Genomic DNA, 15,561 nt, shown 5'->3' on the forward strand with positions numbered 1-15,561 from the left:
CCGTTTATAGTCAAGCGAGCGGACCTGCCGGCTTGTAATGGCTGTTTCGTCTTAACGACTATAATATCGACGCGCAGCCGCCGGCTCTTTTATCGCTATTTTTTTCTCACGGTGTCCGTTTTTGTCTATTCCCGTCGAAACGTTACAATCCAAGCGTGTCGATCGTTTCTATTTTGTCGCGCTGAATTTTGTCACGATTGAAAAGATATTGTCTCCGTCCTTGACTGTCGATGTTTCGCATCGAGATCGATTTTCGCTGGCGAATCGACGCGGAGAGATATTTTTAATATATATATATATATATATATACAGGCTGTCCGGTAACTAACGGACCAATGATTAAGAGCGGATTCTCTGGCCAATTTGGAGACGATTTTTCCTTAGCAAAAATGTTGAGAAGTCAATAATTTTCGAGTTATAAGCGATTGAAAAAAATGGGTCTTTTGAAAACTAAACGTTTTGGAGTTAAAAGTCTAACATAATTACATTCTTCAGTCAATTTCAGGTAAAGTTTACTATAATAAAATTTTAATTTGAGGTTTAGTTATAAAGATACATAATGACAAATATTGGAAAGTTGTAAAAAATGATGACCTTTTTCGACATTTTCGCTGAGGAAAAATCGTTCACAAATTGACCAAAGAATCCATTTGTAATCGTTGGTCCGTTAGTTACCGGACACCCTGTATATATATATATATATATATATATATATATATATATATATATATATATATATGTGTATGTATGTATGTATGTATACATACGAGGTGCGCACCGGCTGCATTAATTAGAGCACTTTGATACTGTCAATGTTGATTAGAACGCTCCGAGCTTATGTTTCTCGCACGTGCATACGTTTCGCATTGAGATTTCCGTTCGCCAGTCAGCAAAGTCCGCAGCGTGGAACTTGGGCGAGCTATTCCTATACAAAATTGATAAACGCGGATAATCATGCGGGTTGGAAATTATCCATTCGGCGAGGAATACGTCGAATTATGACGGTCGGTGGCTTTAATGGACGTTCGTCACGGGATATTGCATTTCCGGAACTGAAAATAAACGCGCGAATGCTTTCTCCTTTATGGAAAAAAATACCACAGTTACCATAATATAGCTACATTTTTTTGGTATCCCTATATTACATACCTGAAATTTGATTCTCATGCTTTGCCAAATTTTAGATACGGTCACTAATATTTTTAAGCTATAATTTAATAAAGAATTTGCTGTTAAATTATAGTAAAAATATTAGTTATCATTTTTATTTTCAAATTTATATAATTTAGAAATATCTCTAAAAATTTTTTCCCGTTCATATTTCTTAATTTCCTAAAGGCAAAAACATACCTCGATCTATCTTTCTTTAAGTTTCTAGTCTGTGGGAAATCAATTTCGCGGCGATTTACGGAGCAGAGAGAGAGTTTGACTCTCTCTTGCTGTTTTTTGCGCCGCCAATTATATTCGAAATGTTTTGTCGTCGAAAATCTATTTCCACGGCGACGACGACGCGCGGATTGCATCTTCCTTCCTTCGTCAGGCATTTTGCGGAGATAATGGATGTCGTTATTTGCGAGCCGGCGGAATCCTGCTCCTTATCATTACCGTATAAACCGGTAACAATGGCGGCGGACAATGGCAGTGCTCGATCGACGACAATGGATTTTGTCGCATTCTCTAATCCACGTCTCTCGCTAATTAGCAAGAATATGACGTTTTCCAACTGCGGGATGGATGATGATGCTTCTGCACGTCGAATCGCGCGCACCACAAGCGTTTGCATTCAATGAAGTCGAAGCTAGAGCGCAACTTTTTTTTTCATCATTCGCTCTAAAATTCCTTCGAGTGCCGCTTGAAAATTTCAGAGGTATCTCTCGCTCGGATAATTTCCTCCGCAATTCTATTCAAATATCTCATGGCGATTTTATCTTTTGTATCTCGCTCTGTGACATGAAACAATATATGTACGCGGTGGTCCCTACTAATTCAACTAATCGAGAGTTAACCCTTGCTTCAGGAAATCAGGGAAGCCTCAACGAGATTTCCGCGCGGCAGACATGATCCCCTTCGTTATTAATATATGAAGAGGGTGGAATAGACGGTCGAATAATTCGCCCCGTTATATTCCCCGGGCATTGAGATCTATGGCTTGTCAAGAATTGTTCGGCCGTTTGTCTTACGATTGTCGCGAGTCAGAAATACAACGTGGCAATGTATGTTCCACGAAACTTCCAGAATTTACGCGTTTAACGAGAGCTCAATCCCTTTCTCTCTTTTTACCGCCGTGAGTGGTTAAAAACCAGCGAAATGGTACGGGAAGAAAGAGTGATATAGGAATGGGAAGAGGAAGAAGACAGTGTAAGGAGAGAGAGAGTAAAGTAGTAGTCCCGGGAATCCATTAACGAGTGCCGTTTCATATCTTTTCCATGCTCCACTCTCTCGTGCACTCGTGTGCTTCTCCTTTCTTTCTCCTTTTCAATCCTCGCCACCCACTCTTAGCCGACTATGCATCCCTCTCTCTGTCTCCTTTCTCGTCTTCCTCCTTGAAAGAGCATCCACCGGCACAATAGATCGTTCATTACCGATACCGGAGCCCGAAAAGCGGAAAGATAGTAATGTGAGAAAGAGGGTGTGAGTGAGATATGTGCGTGCAGGGTTGCATTCGCGTGTATGTGTGTTTCGCAAACGCGGTTATGCATACACGGCATAGTATCGCGAAAAAGACGGGCGTAAAAAGAGGTGGCGGTGCTTCGGATCTCCATATCTTATTCGGATCACAATTACGGGCGAAATCGCGTAACCGATGGCTCTAAATGTAAAATCGCTCGCCCGCTTCTTTTAATCGCTTCGCTCGACAATTTAATCATAGCGATCATACGCGCACGCTTCATACATATACATTGAAAAAACATAGAACGTGAAAAGGGGATCATTAGTATTGAATACTGAGCAGTTATAAATGGATGCGCATTAAAATATCGAGCATGAAAGAGGCGAATATAAAGTTCTACTTTTTTTCTTCTAATTATTTTATTTTTTTTTATAAACGCGAAATCTATACTGTTTTTACATTATTATATTACTGTACGCTTTTATTTTCATCAGCCATGGCTAAATGTGACAATTTATTATTATTCTATTCGAAGTCGTAATTCAACGACACTTTAACATGTTTTTAAACTTTGAATTCTTATTTTAAATCAGGCCATCTTTATCTATTTCAGTGACGTGTTAAGGCTGTGAAGAGGATCCGAAAGTGACGAAACTAGCGGGCATTAATCGCGACCATCGATGGCGGCCGCGAGTTTTCCTCCAAACTTCTCCAACGTTGGTGTATTAGAGAATTGGTAAGTTTTATTTCTGTATATCGCTCATTATATATACATAGATATATCAATCGAATTCACTACAAATCGAGTCTGTGAATATTGAAAAAGTTTTTGTCTGGACGCGGTTTCATAAATTAGTAGGTTGTTTTGATATTGCCTACTTATGTCATACAATTTTATAAAGTTAATGCTCTAAAAATATTAAGCTTCGACACATCAATAACTGAGTTTTTTATTATAATAAATTATTAGCGGAATTTTTGCTAAAACAGATTTCTATTTTTGAATCAACTTATTTTTATTTATTTAAATTGCCCTCGATCGTCTCCATGCTTAACACTGGATAAAGAAAGAGTTGCAATAAATGATAAATTGACTCGAAATTTGTCTCGTGTTGTGTAGCGATAAATAGTTATATTATATTATTAATAATATGGTATTTAGAGCCATATCAATTTGTAAACGCGGTCACCGAGGATATAATTAATTCGTATGCATGATAACTCAGTGCTTTAATCGAGCAAATAGAGTAGGCTTATGCTATATGTCTCACTGCATGTCGGTAATGCGTAAACCTGTACTTCCTGTTTCAAGCTGTTTTACGATCGTTGTATACACAGTGCACGATATACACTGTAAAAATATACATTCGTGTCAACGATGAGATGGCGATATTGAGTTTCAACCAGCTTAACGAGATCATTCAATTTGCATCTTCGCGTTACCATGTTGAATATTATCTCAATCTATTGAATATTATCCTAATCAAACACGTCGTAGACGTGTCACATTATCTTTATATGTATATGTAATATGCAAGCATCTATAATATTAAGCGAACCATTTCTCTGACACTTTGCCAAGAATGTTGCGAGAGATCATTAATCATCATCATCATCATCATCATCATCATCATCATTTTATCTTACATTGAAACTATATTCAACTTTCGACGTTAAATATGTCGGTGGTTGAGAACTCTGCGAATTAAAATTGAACTAAAGTGCGAAATCTCTATTCGAATTTAATCGAGGAATAAAATTCCGCCGCTTAATTTGCGCGCGCGCGTGAGCAATCTCGAACTCGCGAAGAATTTATTTTCATTTCCCATTAATTTCGTTCTTTAATCTTAATTAAAGAATCTACCCGTCGCGTCGCACGTTTTGTACGTTACTCGTCGCAAATCATCCCGCGTATCATCGCGCGCGAGTCTGAGATTCGAGCGTGATATTTGTACGTCGTCAGGCACAATAAAGTGGCTTAGACAATGCGGCATTGTTGTATACACGTTTCCGTGCAAGATATCTTGCACGGAAGGTCAGATGCCGTATTATCGTCCGCCCGTCACGGCCGGAATGGAATGGTTGCACCGGCGGGGAATGAAAAGTAGGTTTCTTCTATTTTCCAGTTTTGATTAAAGTTCCTTTTAGGAAGAGAGCGAGCACACATAGCGATTCTTTGCACACACACATCCGTACCGAGATGAGAATTCGCGTGCCACGCACGTACTTTCGCAGTCTTTTCTCCCATTATATTTCCGCGATTCCTCTAGCCGAAAGGGAAATAGGCAAGTCCGCGGTATTTGCGATTACAAATCTTTCTTGCGCGTCCTTTGTTCCTGACCCGTGAACCTTGCACGCCTAAGATCGAACAGGGGAAATAATAATCAGAAGCCAGGCTCGCTTTGTGTATCAGGAACATCTTTCGCGAACTAGAACCATATGGCGATTCGCCCTCGCGAGAGCGCGTGGATTATTGATAATTCAGAAGTCATCTATACAAGTAGGAGGCATCAATATTACACACAAAATGTCAACGCTTTGGCACATTAATTGAAAGTCTCGAAATAGGATTCGAGAAGAGGGCAGAGAATATCGCGAGTGTTTAATTGTACGGATACACATTATGTGTGGTATAAATATCGCATGAAATATGCATGCGATATTTATAATAGTTATATATGTGCAGCTTCACTTTTCATTCTAGATGAAATGCCATAACGATCATTCGAATATCGATTAGCTGAATTAGCGTGGAGGATTATATATATCATTCACCGCGATTGATTCGCGGTGATTCGAATTCCGCTATATATCGAGTCGGTATCTCTCGTTAAAAGAATTTAATAATAGATTTCGCGTAATACGCCTCGCAGATTTATCTGCCGTTCGGGGATGGGTATAATAACGAAAAAAAAAAAAAAGAAAAAATAAGCGAACGTGATGTATTTAAACGCGTTCTATAATTGCTATTTCTACTTTTCCCAACAATGACGACACCCTTATATTTTCGCGACATTATATTCTACGATATTGTAATGTATTTTTAGTCACGTTATGTTTTAAAATGGCGTTATCTGGCTTAAAACATTCTTCAGACCTCAAATAGCAGTCCATTTGCGAACTGCGTTTCTATTTACAACAGCATCCTCCCACGTGGGTTGGTACATTTAGCATTTGAGTGCTTCCTCGTTACGAACGTAGATATAATGACTGGATATTAAATGACGAACGCAAAATATATATACAGAGGCGAGTTTCGAGGGAAGAGGTAACGCTTGCTCGTATTTTCGGACAGTTCATTCAGAGAAAGGTGACAATCGGCGCTCGCCGTTGACAGTCCGCGGGTGCGTTGACGGTTCCTTCGCGACTTCGAGACTGCGTATACGCACGTATTTGCGTATGCATATGTGCACGCGAAATGACGGCAGGTGCGAGGTCGCCCACGCGACGTATATTGGTCGACGAGATAGAGTGGGTGGCGGCCACAATTAGACGATGTTAGCGCGTGCGTACGTCATAAATTGATATTACGCCAACGGCGAGAGACGTACGCGCGTCTCTCGCCGTGTCATGTGGGTGACAAACCGTTCGGATTTTTTCTTTCTCTTTTTTTTTTTTTGTTACCGGGCGCGTGGAATTAATTTGCGCGACGGCGGGCGGAAATGGAGATTGAAATATCTGCCGTGGCCGAGTTTTCCAGAGAGATCGCGCGCGACGCGACGGAGGCGACTGGAAGCGGTCAGTCGTGTTGCGATGTCAGCCGAACTCGACGTCTCGCATTCGAACTCGGTCGAGGAACTTTTAAACGAGTTTAAATATTTGCTAAATTCGCAGATATATATATTTATATATATATGTATGTATATTGCGCGCTATTTTCCGTTGCATAGTCTTTTTTTTTATTTAAATCTATTACGGCTATCTCGTATCGACAAAATGCACGATATATGTAGATGTTTGTTTCCGTTTCCTTTTTTTATTCGTCTGTTTTTATGCCACTTTTTTTCAGTGCCAATTTCTGCTGCCAATTTTATTCTGACAACTATTATTGACGTAGACACATTAATTTATATAAAGCAAATTGTTGAGATTATTTAGGATATTGATATTTTAGGAGACTTCTTGCGAAGTATTAATATTTAATATTAAAATAATATCTAATAATATCTGTGTAACATATTAAATGAAATATTATCTAATATTGAATAACGTATGATTTTAATACTTTCGAAAGGAGAACATTTTTCGCATATCTGGAATATTTAATAGATAAAGTCTTTATCTCTCGATCGATTTTTGTTCCATATCGGAGTATAAGATCTTCGTCAGGAATTCTATTAGCGCGATGAGATTAATTCGCGCTCGACTATGATTTGCACATCGCGGTATCATTATCTTGAATTTTATACAAGCCCATTTGTAATCCCTCAAAAGCTCGAAAGCAAATCCGGAACAAGAATTCCCGGTAGCCAAATGGAGCACTCTCCGTGCGTTGACTAGCCAAAGAAATTTATTACCGTGAAAATAAAGCTATGTTTTAATGGAGGTACCACGCCTGATAGCTCAATATGTTCGCAGAGAGAGAGAGAGAGAGAGAGAGAGAGAGAGAGAGAGAGAGAGAGAGAGAGAGAGAACAACGACAATTTATAACAATTAAAATTTATCGCAAAAATAAGTAGCTAAATATACTTTAATGTATAACCATCCTTTTGTGTTTAACAAATAAATAGGAAGAATCCAAATTTCGATAAAAAATAAGCATGAAATAAGCATGTAATCTCTACGATGTTAATAAATGAGGTATATGTAAAGATACGATATTTCTAATATAATCTTATATCAAGATTGTGGGCAAATTGCGTAAAATCACTTTTATTGAGTAATCCGTGCGCACTGGGACAATCCTCGGGACTATCTTTGTGGCTCAAGATGGAGGGTGAATCCCGCCTCTCTTGTATCGTGCACTCTCGTTCCACCCCGGCGTAGAAACCACAGCGATGGCCCTACATACCGCACGGCAGGGTCGTATAAACGAGTTTCGGTAGAAGTGGCTCGCAACCCACGAGTTTCCGGTATTGCAGGATTGCCGTAGCCGGTAACGCCTTTGCTACGGTACACCGCATGACACCGCATCTGTTCTGCATTATCCCCCGGTGTCTAAAATCACCGATGAACATAATCGATACACTCGATATACGATATCTCGATGTTTTATTCGTGTCGCCTGTCTATAATTGACGTTCCAATCGGGATTTTAATTGCCTCGTTATCATTTAACGAGCTCGTTTCACATATTAAATCAAGTAATCATAAATCATCTTTGCCGTTTATTATATTAGAAATTGCTTGCTTCGAAATTATAGTTGCTTTCCATTTACATCAAAACTCGTATAAAGCTCATTTCTGTCTTTTTTTTTTAAGATGGATGTTGAAGACAGACAGAAGTGAGATTTATCTGAGTTTTGATGTACCTAAATGGAAAACAACTTATATCTTTCTTAATCGAATTTATATGATACATATATATATATATATATATATATATATGTATATTTATGTTCCAAAAATTGTCCATAATAAATAAGACAGCTGTTACATTAATATATCTCGAATACTCTTAATATTGCAAACGCGCGCACTACATATCGCATTAGAGTGCCGAGTAAAAATAAATTAGAGACTATCGTGTCATGTTCCGTAAGAATATCACGGAAGTTCCAGAATATCCGTTCCGATTTCTTGCGGTGACCTTTCAGGTCGATACGATATCTCAAGCTTGACAAGTGAAACAAGGAGTCCGTGTTACGACGAGCTTTTGGTAACGATTTTTCGTCGAGTGATATCGGTGCCAGGATATCAAAAACCGATGGTAGCCGTGATACACGCGAATAATCCGCCTCGATGACGTTGTTAATAATAAAGGATTTTATTTTAAAAAATTCGAAAAATAAGACGTTAAACTATATTGTGTTCTATGATGCCTCTTAATTAACAGGAGCGTTATCCGTTTTCAATATATCGTCTTTCTGTTATTAATACACGTTCTGTGTATTAAAATTATTATCTTTTCCATTTAAATATAAATTATAATTTAAATTGACTTATTGAATGTAATTTAAAAAGAGTTACACAGAACAAGTGAATTTAAGTATGACAATAATAAAACTTGTTTATTTTTTTTTCTACAAAAATACACGGCATCCATATTTAGTTTCTGGATTTCGGCAAAGTATTTCGGGAATTCATTCTCTAGCCATTTGATCTTTAGTCTCGGTTATCGACTTTTAATATTGTGCTATTGATGAACGCTTCTATAAATGAAATCGCAAACTAAAAACATTCCACTTAAGCATAAATCGTCTATTTGTTTCGTGTCACGGCACCGTTAATTATGTTTTTTTCGTTTCTTCATACAATGAAGATACCAGAACGCGATGAATAGCTGTCCCTAAGGGAAAACTCGCCGCGATGTGTACCAGCTGGCACGCCAGGCACATGGTTGTACTACTTGCGAGCATCTCCTTCGCTATATACTTCGCTCGTGATCGTTTCTTTTCTCTCTTCATTATTGAAAACCCATTATTACGCCTTACTTTTGCGTTTAACTGCACTGAAAAAAATATTTGCGTGAAAGTACGTGATTATGCTGGGTTTTTTCATTGCTACCTATATAGAAGATTACAAATTATATGTAATGTCATATGAAATATATTTTCAGGATTGAAAATATCCTACTGAACATAGAATTACACCTACGAAGTGCTAGCTAATATATAAATGCTATCAAATAATATGAATAAAATGGACAATGCTTATATAAAATAAAGTTCTAATAAGATGAAAATATACTAAATTTAAAATTACAAGTGATTTGCATTAAAATAGTAATTTTACGTATATTTTATACTAATATGTATTTTTACTTTAAAAAACATGGGGGAAAAATTACAGTGATAATTAAGTAATTTTTCCGGTTTTGAACAAATAATTTCTACGTAAAAGTACATGGATTTTTTTCAGTGTAAGGAGAGAGTAAGATGCGACAATATAAAAAGAATCTCTTTCAATAAATTTACCGCCTTACGTTTTACGTTTAATTTATGTACATATCTCACACTACGAGCGAGTCGTTAAATTGATTATAACGACGTGTAGTACCAAATCTCTGCCAACTAATCTAGCCTAGTTAATATTGCGAAGTGTCACAGATCATTATCGCGTCCGGTTCCAGAATGATCGCTATTTAAATTTGGAGAGTTTCGCAAGATCCGATATATCAAATCCAATTTAATGCAAAACGACGTATAGAGACTTGCTCTAGAAAATATTCGAAACTTCTTTAACTCATTTTTTATTTGTAATACTCGTTTTTCTATCTCTAAAAAATTAAAACGTTTCCTCAGGATTTGCCATCAAGTGCGAGTTTTCTCTCTCAAGAACACTTGTTAAATAACGACAATAGCGAACTAGCTCCAATTTCGAAAAATAATTGTTTTACGAGAGAGATGCGCGAACGAACCACTCTGTATTATTGCCAAGAGACTAAGCACGCGCGTCTTATTCGTTTTTTTTTCTTCAATGCACTTAACAAACTCCTGTTTTTCTCTTTGCTAATAGCTCTTTTCTCACGATCAGTTTATGCCTTTTTTAACATCTTATTTTTTTTCAAATATCTGTCGTATTTCAATGAATGAAATACGACTATGATATTCTATTTCAACGGACGATATTTTTGCAATTTATTTTTCTGAATTATTTACGCAATTTGTATGATGGCATTTTTTAAAACTATTTTAGAAAATCGCATAATATATTTTTCTGCGCGCGCCTTATTTCAAATTTTTATTATGTATATTTTATTGAAACTGAAAGAAATTTTATAAAGCCGTACTTTGAAAAAGTCTCGAATTCCTTGTAATGTAAGCGTTGTAACGTAACTTGGGAGAAACGTGCGAAAGATAATAAACATTTCTAAGTATTGTATGCACATTTACCTTGATGTCAGCTTCTATATTTGTTACTTTGCGATATTTGTGGGTCTCTTACTCGGTTTGCTTGCGGTACCCGTACACGACACATCGCCTTCGTATTTCTCGCCTTGGTATCTCGGCACATCTTGCGATCTGTTCTCGAAGGTAGGAAACGTATAGGTAGAAAGATGAAAGAGAGAGGGCCTTTCTGCGTTTACGGGCGGTAAGTCGGCCAATTTATGGCACTCAGAAATTTATAGGTTCAATTTCCGCGATATTTAAACGACTCGACGGCTTAAAATCCTCGCCACTCGTCGTCTATAGTTTGCTTACGCGCATGCGCGACAATTTTTGCCGATTTTTTTATTTTTATTTTTTTTATTATTCCGGAACGTGGCATAATAAAATAACCGTGCCATTGTTATTATTTGCGCGCATTCTAATTTGTTATGCAAACTATTTTGAAAATCTAGAAAATTGTGAGTGTATATACACACATCGGTTTGAATGCATTAATAATAAAATTAACAATAAAACGTATTTTTTTTCTCCTCTCGTATACTCTGTTATTGAATAATGATTTTAAATCGTGAATTTTTATATATTTTTATTAAATATCTGCAGTTATACACATAAAAAATTAAATCGCACAAATGAATGTTTATTGTGGAATTAATTTTGTTTGAATTTACAGTCCACCAGTTTTGTATATCTTTGATAATTGTCGCTTTTCTCCACTTTTCTCGCGCGCACGGGTCGTGATATTTATCAAAACATTGTAGTCCGGACTGTGCGCGTCCTAGAAACGATATCGATGGAGTTTTCGTGAAGCGAGTACGTACACAATACGGCACACAATTCTTGCCAAATATACCTACAGCATATTACTTGTGTGCCTGCAGAGCGGTAGAATATTAATTCAAAAACTAATATTATATTTCATATATACACATACATGTCCTATATACGATATTTAAGAGCAGAGTGTAGGCGTGATTAAAGTGAGTAAAAGCACTGAACAAAAATTATTTAATTATTCAAATCAATATTTATTTCAATACTATTTTATATCATACATCATTATTTTGAAACTAATAATATTGATTTTCTGTGAAAAAATTTTATTTGATATAAAAAAATCCTTTTTCAAAACATATAAATATTTATTTGTATCAAAGAAATGTGTAAGTGGAACTATTTAAGTAAATATTTATTTGAGTTTGATAATTTTTTTTTTTCAGTGTAATTCGAAATATTTGGACTCGGAGACAATGATATATATAATTTTGTGAAAACATGTATATCGGATAAGGATTTTAAAATCGCGTTTTTTTTTTAACGTTTCGCGACTGCCACTTCGTGGCCAGCAATCCGATATTTCTCTAATGAGGTGCATCCTCTCTTTCTCTCTCTCTCTCTCGTTTCACTAAAATCAATTTAAGTATAGTTCGTTAGTTCGACGCGCGTTGTTATCTCCCGGAGGAAAGAACCGGTTGTTATATATAGCGACATCGGGAACCTCTTCTCAAGGAGCTATCCGTACTGCCGGTCGCGCTATGCAAATTGAATTTACGTAATAAAATTGCGCGATTCCGTTGTCCCGGAGTCGCGGAGCTCAGAACTCGGAACTCGCAAACTCGCGGGAAGAGAAGCGCCCTTTACGGAAGCAGACTCTCTCTTTCTCTCTCTCTCTCTTCGCGTTACGTCGCAAACCCTCTTTCTCTTCTCTTCCCTCTTGAACGAACCGTGGAAGCGCTACGAGTGCTGCTGAAGTAAATCCCAGGTGTCTACCTCATCTCGACTGGCGTCGTGTTACGAGGGCTGCGAAGGGCTGACGGAGGAGCCGGCATTTCCGGCTCTTTGTCTTCGACGATTCGCGCGGAAATCGTTTGCGGGCAAACCGCCGTCGCGTGTTCGCGAGTCTGTTAGCCGCGTGATGCGATCCGCGAAATCCTTTCGCTGCATGCGGACTCCGCCTTCGACTGGGGAAACCTTCCGCGATTCGTGCTGCAGATGCGTCTGCGAGATGTAAAATAGAGGAAAGTCAGAGCCGAAAGCGCCGCGTTCCAAGATTTATATATAAGTTATACAGACATCAACCCAGCGAGCGAAATATCTGTTTCTTCATTTTCTTTTCTTTTTTTTTTTTTTTATAAACATTTCGGTTATATTTTATATAACGCGTTTTTCGCATAAGCTATTACGTTATTGGATGTTGCGAAAATATTGTTACAACGAGACACTTGATCGCGTTTCTTCGTCGTAATGACGTTGGCAAAATGTTATTTTGCAAGAAACGATATTTCCTCGAGAAACAGTCATCGTTTGCGCACTGTTTCATAATCGACGTCTGGAATAATCGCGAGACACTTTCTATTTAACAAGTCAAATTTGAAACATACCGAATGTTTACTCCGAAACAGCGAAATGCCACTCCACTTAATACGACAATTATTATTCGTCGTTCCTTTAATTTATATGTATGGAAATATATTCGTAAATATTATCCTACACAGAGAGAATTTTCTCTTAAAATTTACCCTGAAAATCATGGTAATCGTGGGACACTATATTAGAATTATATATTTACCATACATAACAAAAATATTAATATATCTACCACAATAAAATATATTCGATTAATTTTATTATATACATATTAATAATTTTTATATATTGTGGTATAAATATTAATAATCAAAACTCTTATAAAATTCGTCCAATATACCATTGTCCTATACGATAACAAGATTTTCAGGGTAAAAATTCTATACTTACTATATATACTTACCATAATAAAAAATATTATTATCTACCACAATAAAATATAAAATATATTCGATTAATTTTATTATGTACATATTAATATTTGTTATATATTGTAGTAAATATTAATAATTAAAACTCTTATAAAATTCTTCCAATATACCATTGTCCCACAATTACATGAGTTTCAGGGTAAATTCTAAGAGAAAATTCTCTCTGTATATATACGAAAGAATTTAAATGTCTTGACCGCGGTTATATACACACACACACACACACACTCCGTTCAATTCAACGAGGGTGGCTCATTTGCTTCTCGGTTTCTTAGTCTACCATATACGATACATTCACGTCCAGAATCTGATCGGCGCAGCGATTTGGACGGGAGCCAACACTGGGCTGAATCCTGACCTGCTCCCGTGTAGCGCGCAACACATTTCGTACGTTACATTCTCTCGTACGATCCCGTGCCACGCGAGTTTGCCCGCGAGGAGAAATAGCAACGAGAGAGAGAGAGAGAGAGAGAGAGAGAGAGAGAGAGACGCGCGAAAGCGATTACGTGGGTGTGTTTTGCGGAAAAACGGCCAGTCAAACCGATATAACCGCCTGTCTACAACGGCAGGCCGGTTGTTCGCATAAAGTCATTGTTGTTCCATGTCCTGCATCTACGAACATGTTCATACCGGGTGCTATCATCCTTCCTCTTCTTCCTTTGCTCCGGTTTTTACGTTCCCGATTATGCAAAATCGCCCGAGCGAGCAAAGTGACACTTTCGTAAAACGTATATAACTCTTTCTCGTTCTTATCTACTGAAACACGTGGGGAAAATGCGGTACAGATTTTTCAAACTTGCTTTTATACACGGAGAGAATTTTCTCTTAGAACTTTTACCCTGAAAATCATCGCGGGACAATAGGATGTGTTGAAGGAATTTGATAAAAGTTTCTCTAATTAATATTTACCACAATTAAAAATATTATTATGTACATAGTAAATTTTACTATATACATATACAGTAAAATTAATCGAACATATTTTATATCTTATTGTAGTGGATATTAAATAATATTTTTATTGTGATAAATATGATTTATACAGGGTTGAGAAAGTTATTTTATAAAAGTATCTAGTTAGCTTTTCTTCACTGAAAAGGTAACTACAGTTAGCAGTTACGACTCTGAAAAATAACAAGTTACAGTTGTGATAACTCAAGAAGTAACGAATCGTTACTTTTCAGTTGCTTTTTTTGCAATCAGTCTCTATTATATTTTAAATATAATAATCTTATGTATTTCAAATTTTACTAAATTATATATTACGTACTTGATTATGTGCTATATTATTTTATATGCAATAAATTATAACTGTTTTAAATTAAAAATGAAAATGTATTTAATATATTAAATTAATAATTTGTAATGAATTAACTTCTTCTAACATAATAATTAATATTTACTTAGAATAAAAAGTATACTTTTTATTATCCCATATATGGGATTCAGATTTTTCAGTTAAAAAAATTATAAAATTTCAGACAGTCGTAACTTTCCGAAAAATTGTTAGCCTTAAGTTTTAAATAAACTATTAAACTAGTTACTAGTTACGAAAATATGTAACAAAGTTAACTTATAGTTATATAGATACAGAAAAAGGAGCGAAGTTAAATTATATAGTTACCAAAAAATTTAACTGTCACTGTAACTTTGTTACAAGTAACGAGTTCTCAATCCTGAATTTATATAATACGAATAATGATTTTCAAGATAAATTGTAAGAGAAAATTCTCTCCGTGTATGAATGAAGAAGATACAGATAAAGTCGTTATCAAAACCAGAGATTAAACAAAGATCGACAGTTTGCGTAGTGTTGTAATTTAAAGTTTACGTTGTAAATACACTTTGCAGAGACTACAAATTAATTAGTAGTGAAGAATGATTATATTATGTTATCCATTTTAAGAAGAACGGATGAGATTCTTACACCGAGAACAATGTTGATTAATTAAGTTAAAAATACTTTCGGAAAATTGGTTTCGGTCTTGACGTTGATCGTATAATTTTCGATTCGACGTTTCCGGCGTTTGTCGTTTATATATCGTGCAATGTGTACATTCGTAGTTGCATAACGAATGGTGTCAGACTGGCAATATCCTTTCGCTTCATGGTTTCCATACTGGTTTCTTATACTCGTCGGGCCCACGTCCCTTTGTGTTCG

At 36.4% G+C, this 15,561-nt stretch overlaps 1 protein-coding gene across 5 annotated transcripts in view; it reads left to right on the plus strand.

Annotated features, from left to right (window-relative positions):
- msi (RNA-binding protein musashi) overlaps positions 1-15,561 on the plus strand; it is a 122,423-nt gene that overhangs the window by 41,190 nt on the left and 65,672 nt on the right. For all 5 annotated transcript variants that reach the window (XM_029315567.2, XM_029315568.2, XM_085488559.1 and 2 more), the window contains one exon: positions 3,225-3,347. In XM_029315567.2, coding sequence (XP_029171400.1) covers positions 3,292-3,347 — 56 coding nt within the window. In that variant the 5' untranslated portion in view covers positions 3,225-3,291. The remainder of the gene's footprint in view (positions 1-3,224; positions 3,348-15,561) is intronic.

The sequence above is a fragment of the Nylanderia fulva genome, unplaced genomic scaffold (genome assembly GCF_048542155.1).
Source record: "Nylanderia fulva isolate GAGA-0341 unplaced genomic scaffold, ASM4854215v1 Scaffold7, whole genome shotgun sequence".
Lineage (NCBI taxonomy): Eukaryota > Metazoa > Arthropoda > Insecta > Hymenoptera > Formicidae > Nylanderia > Nylanderia fulva.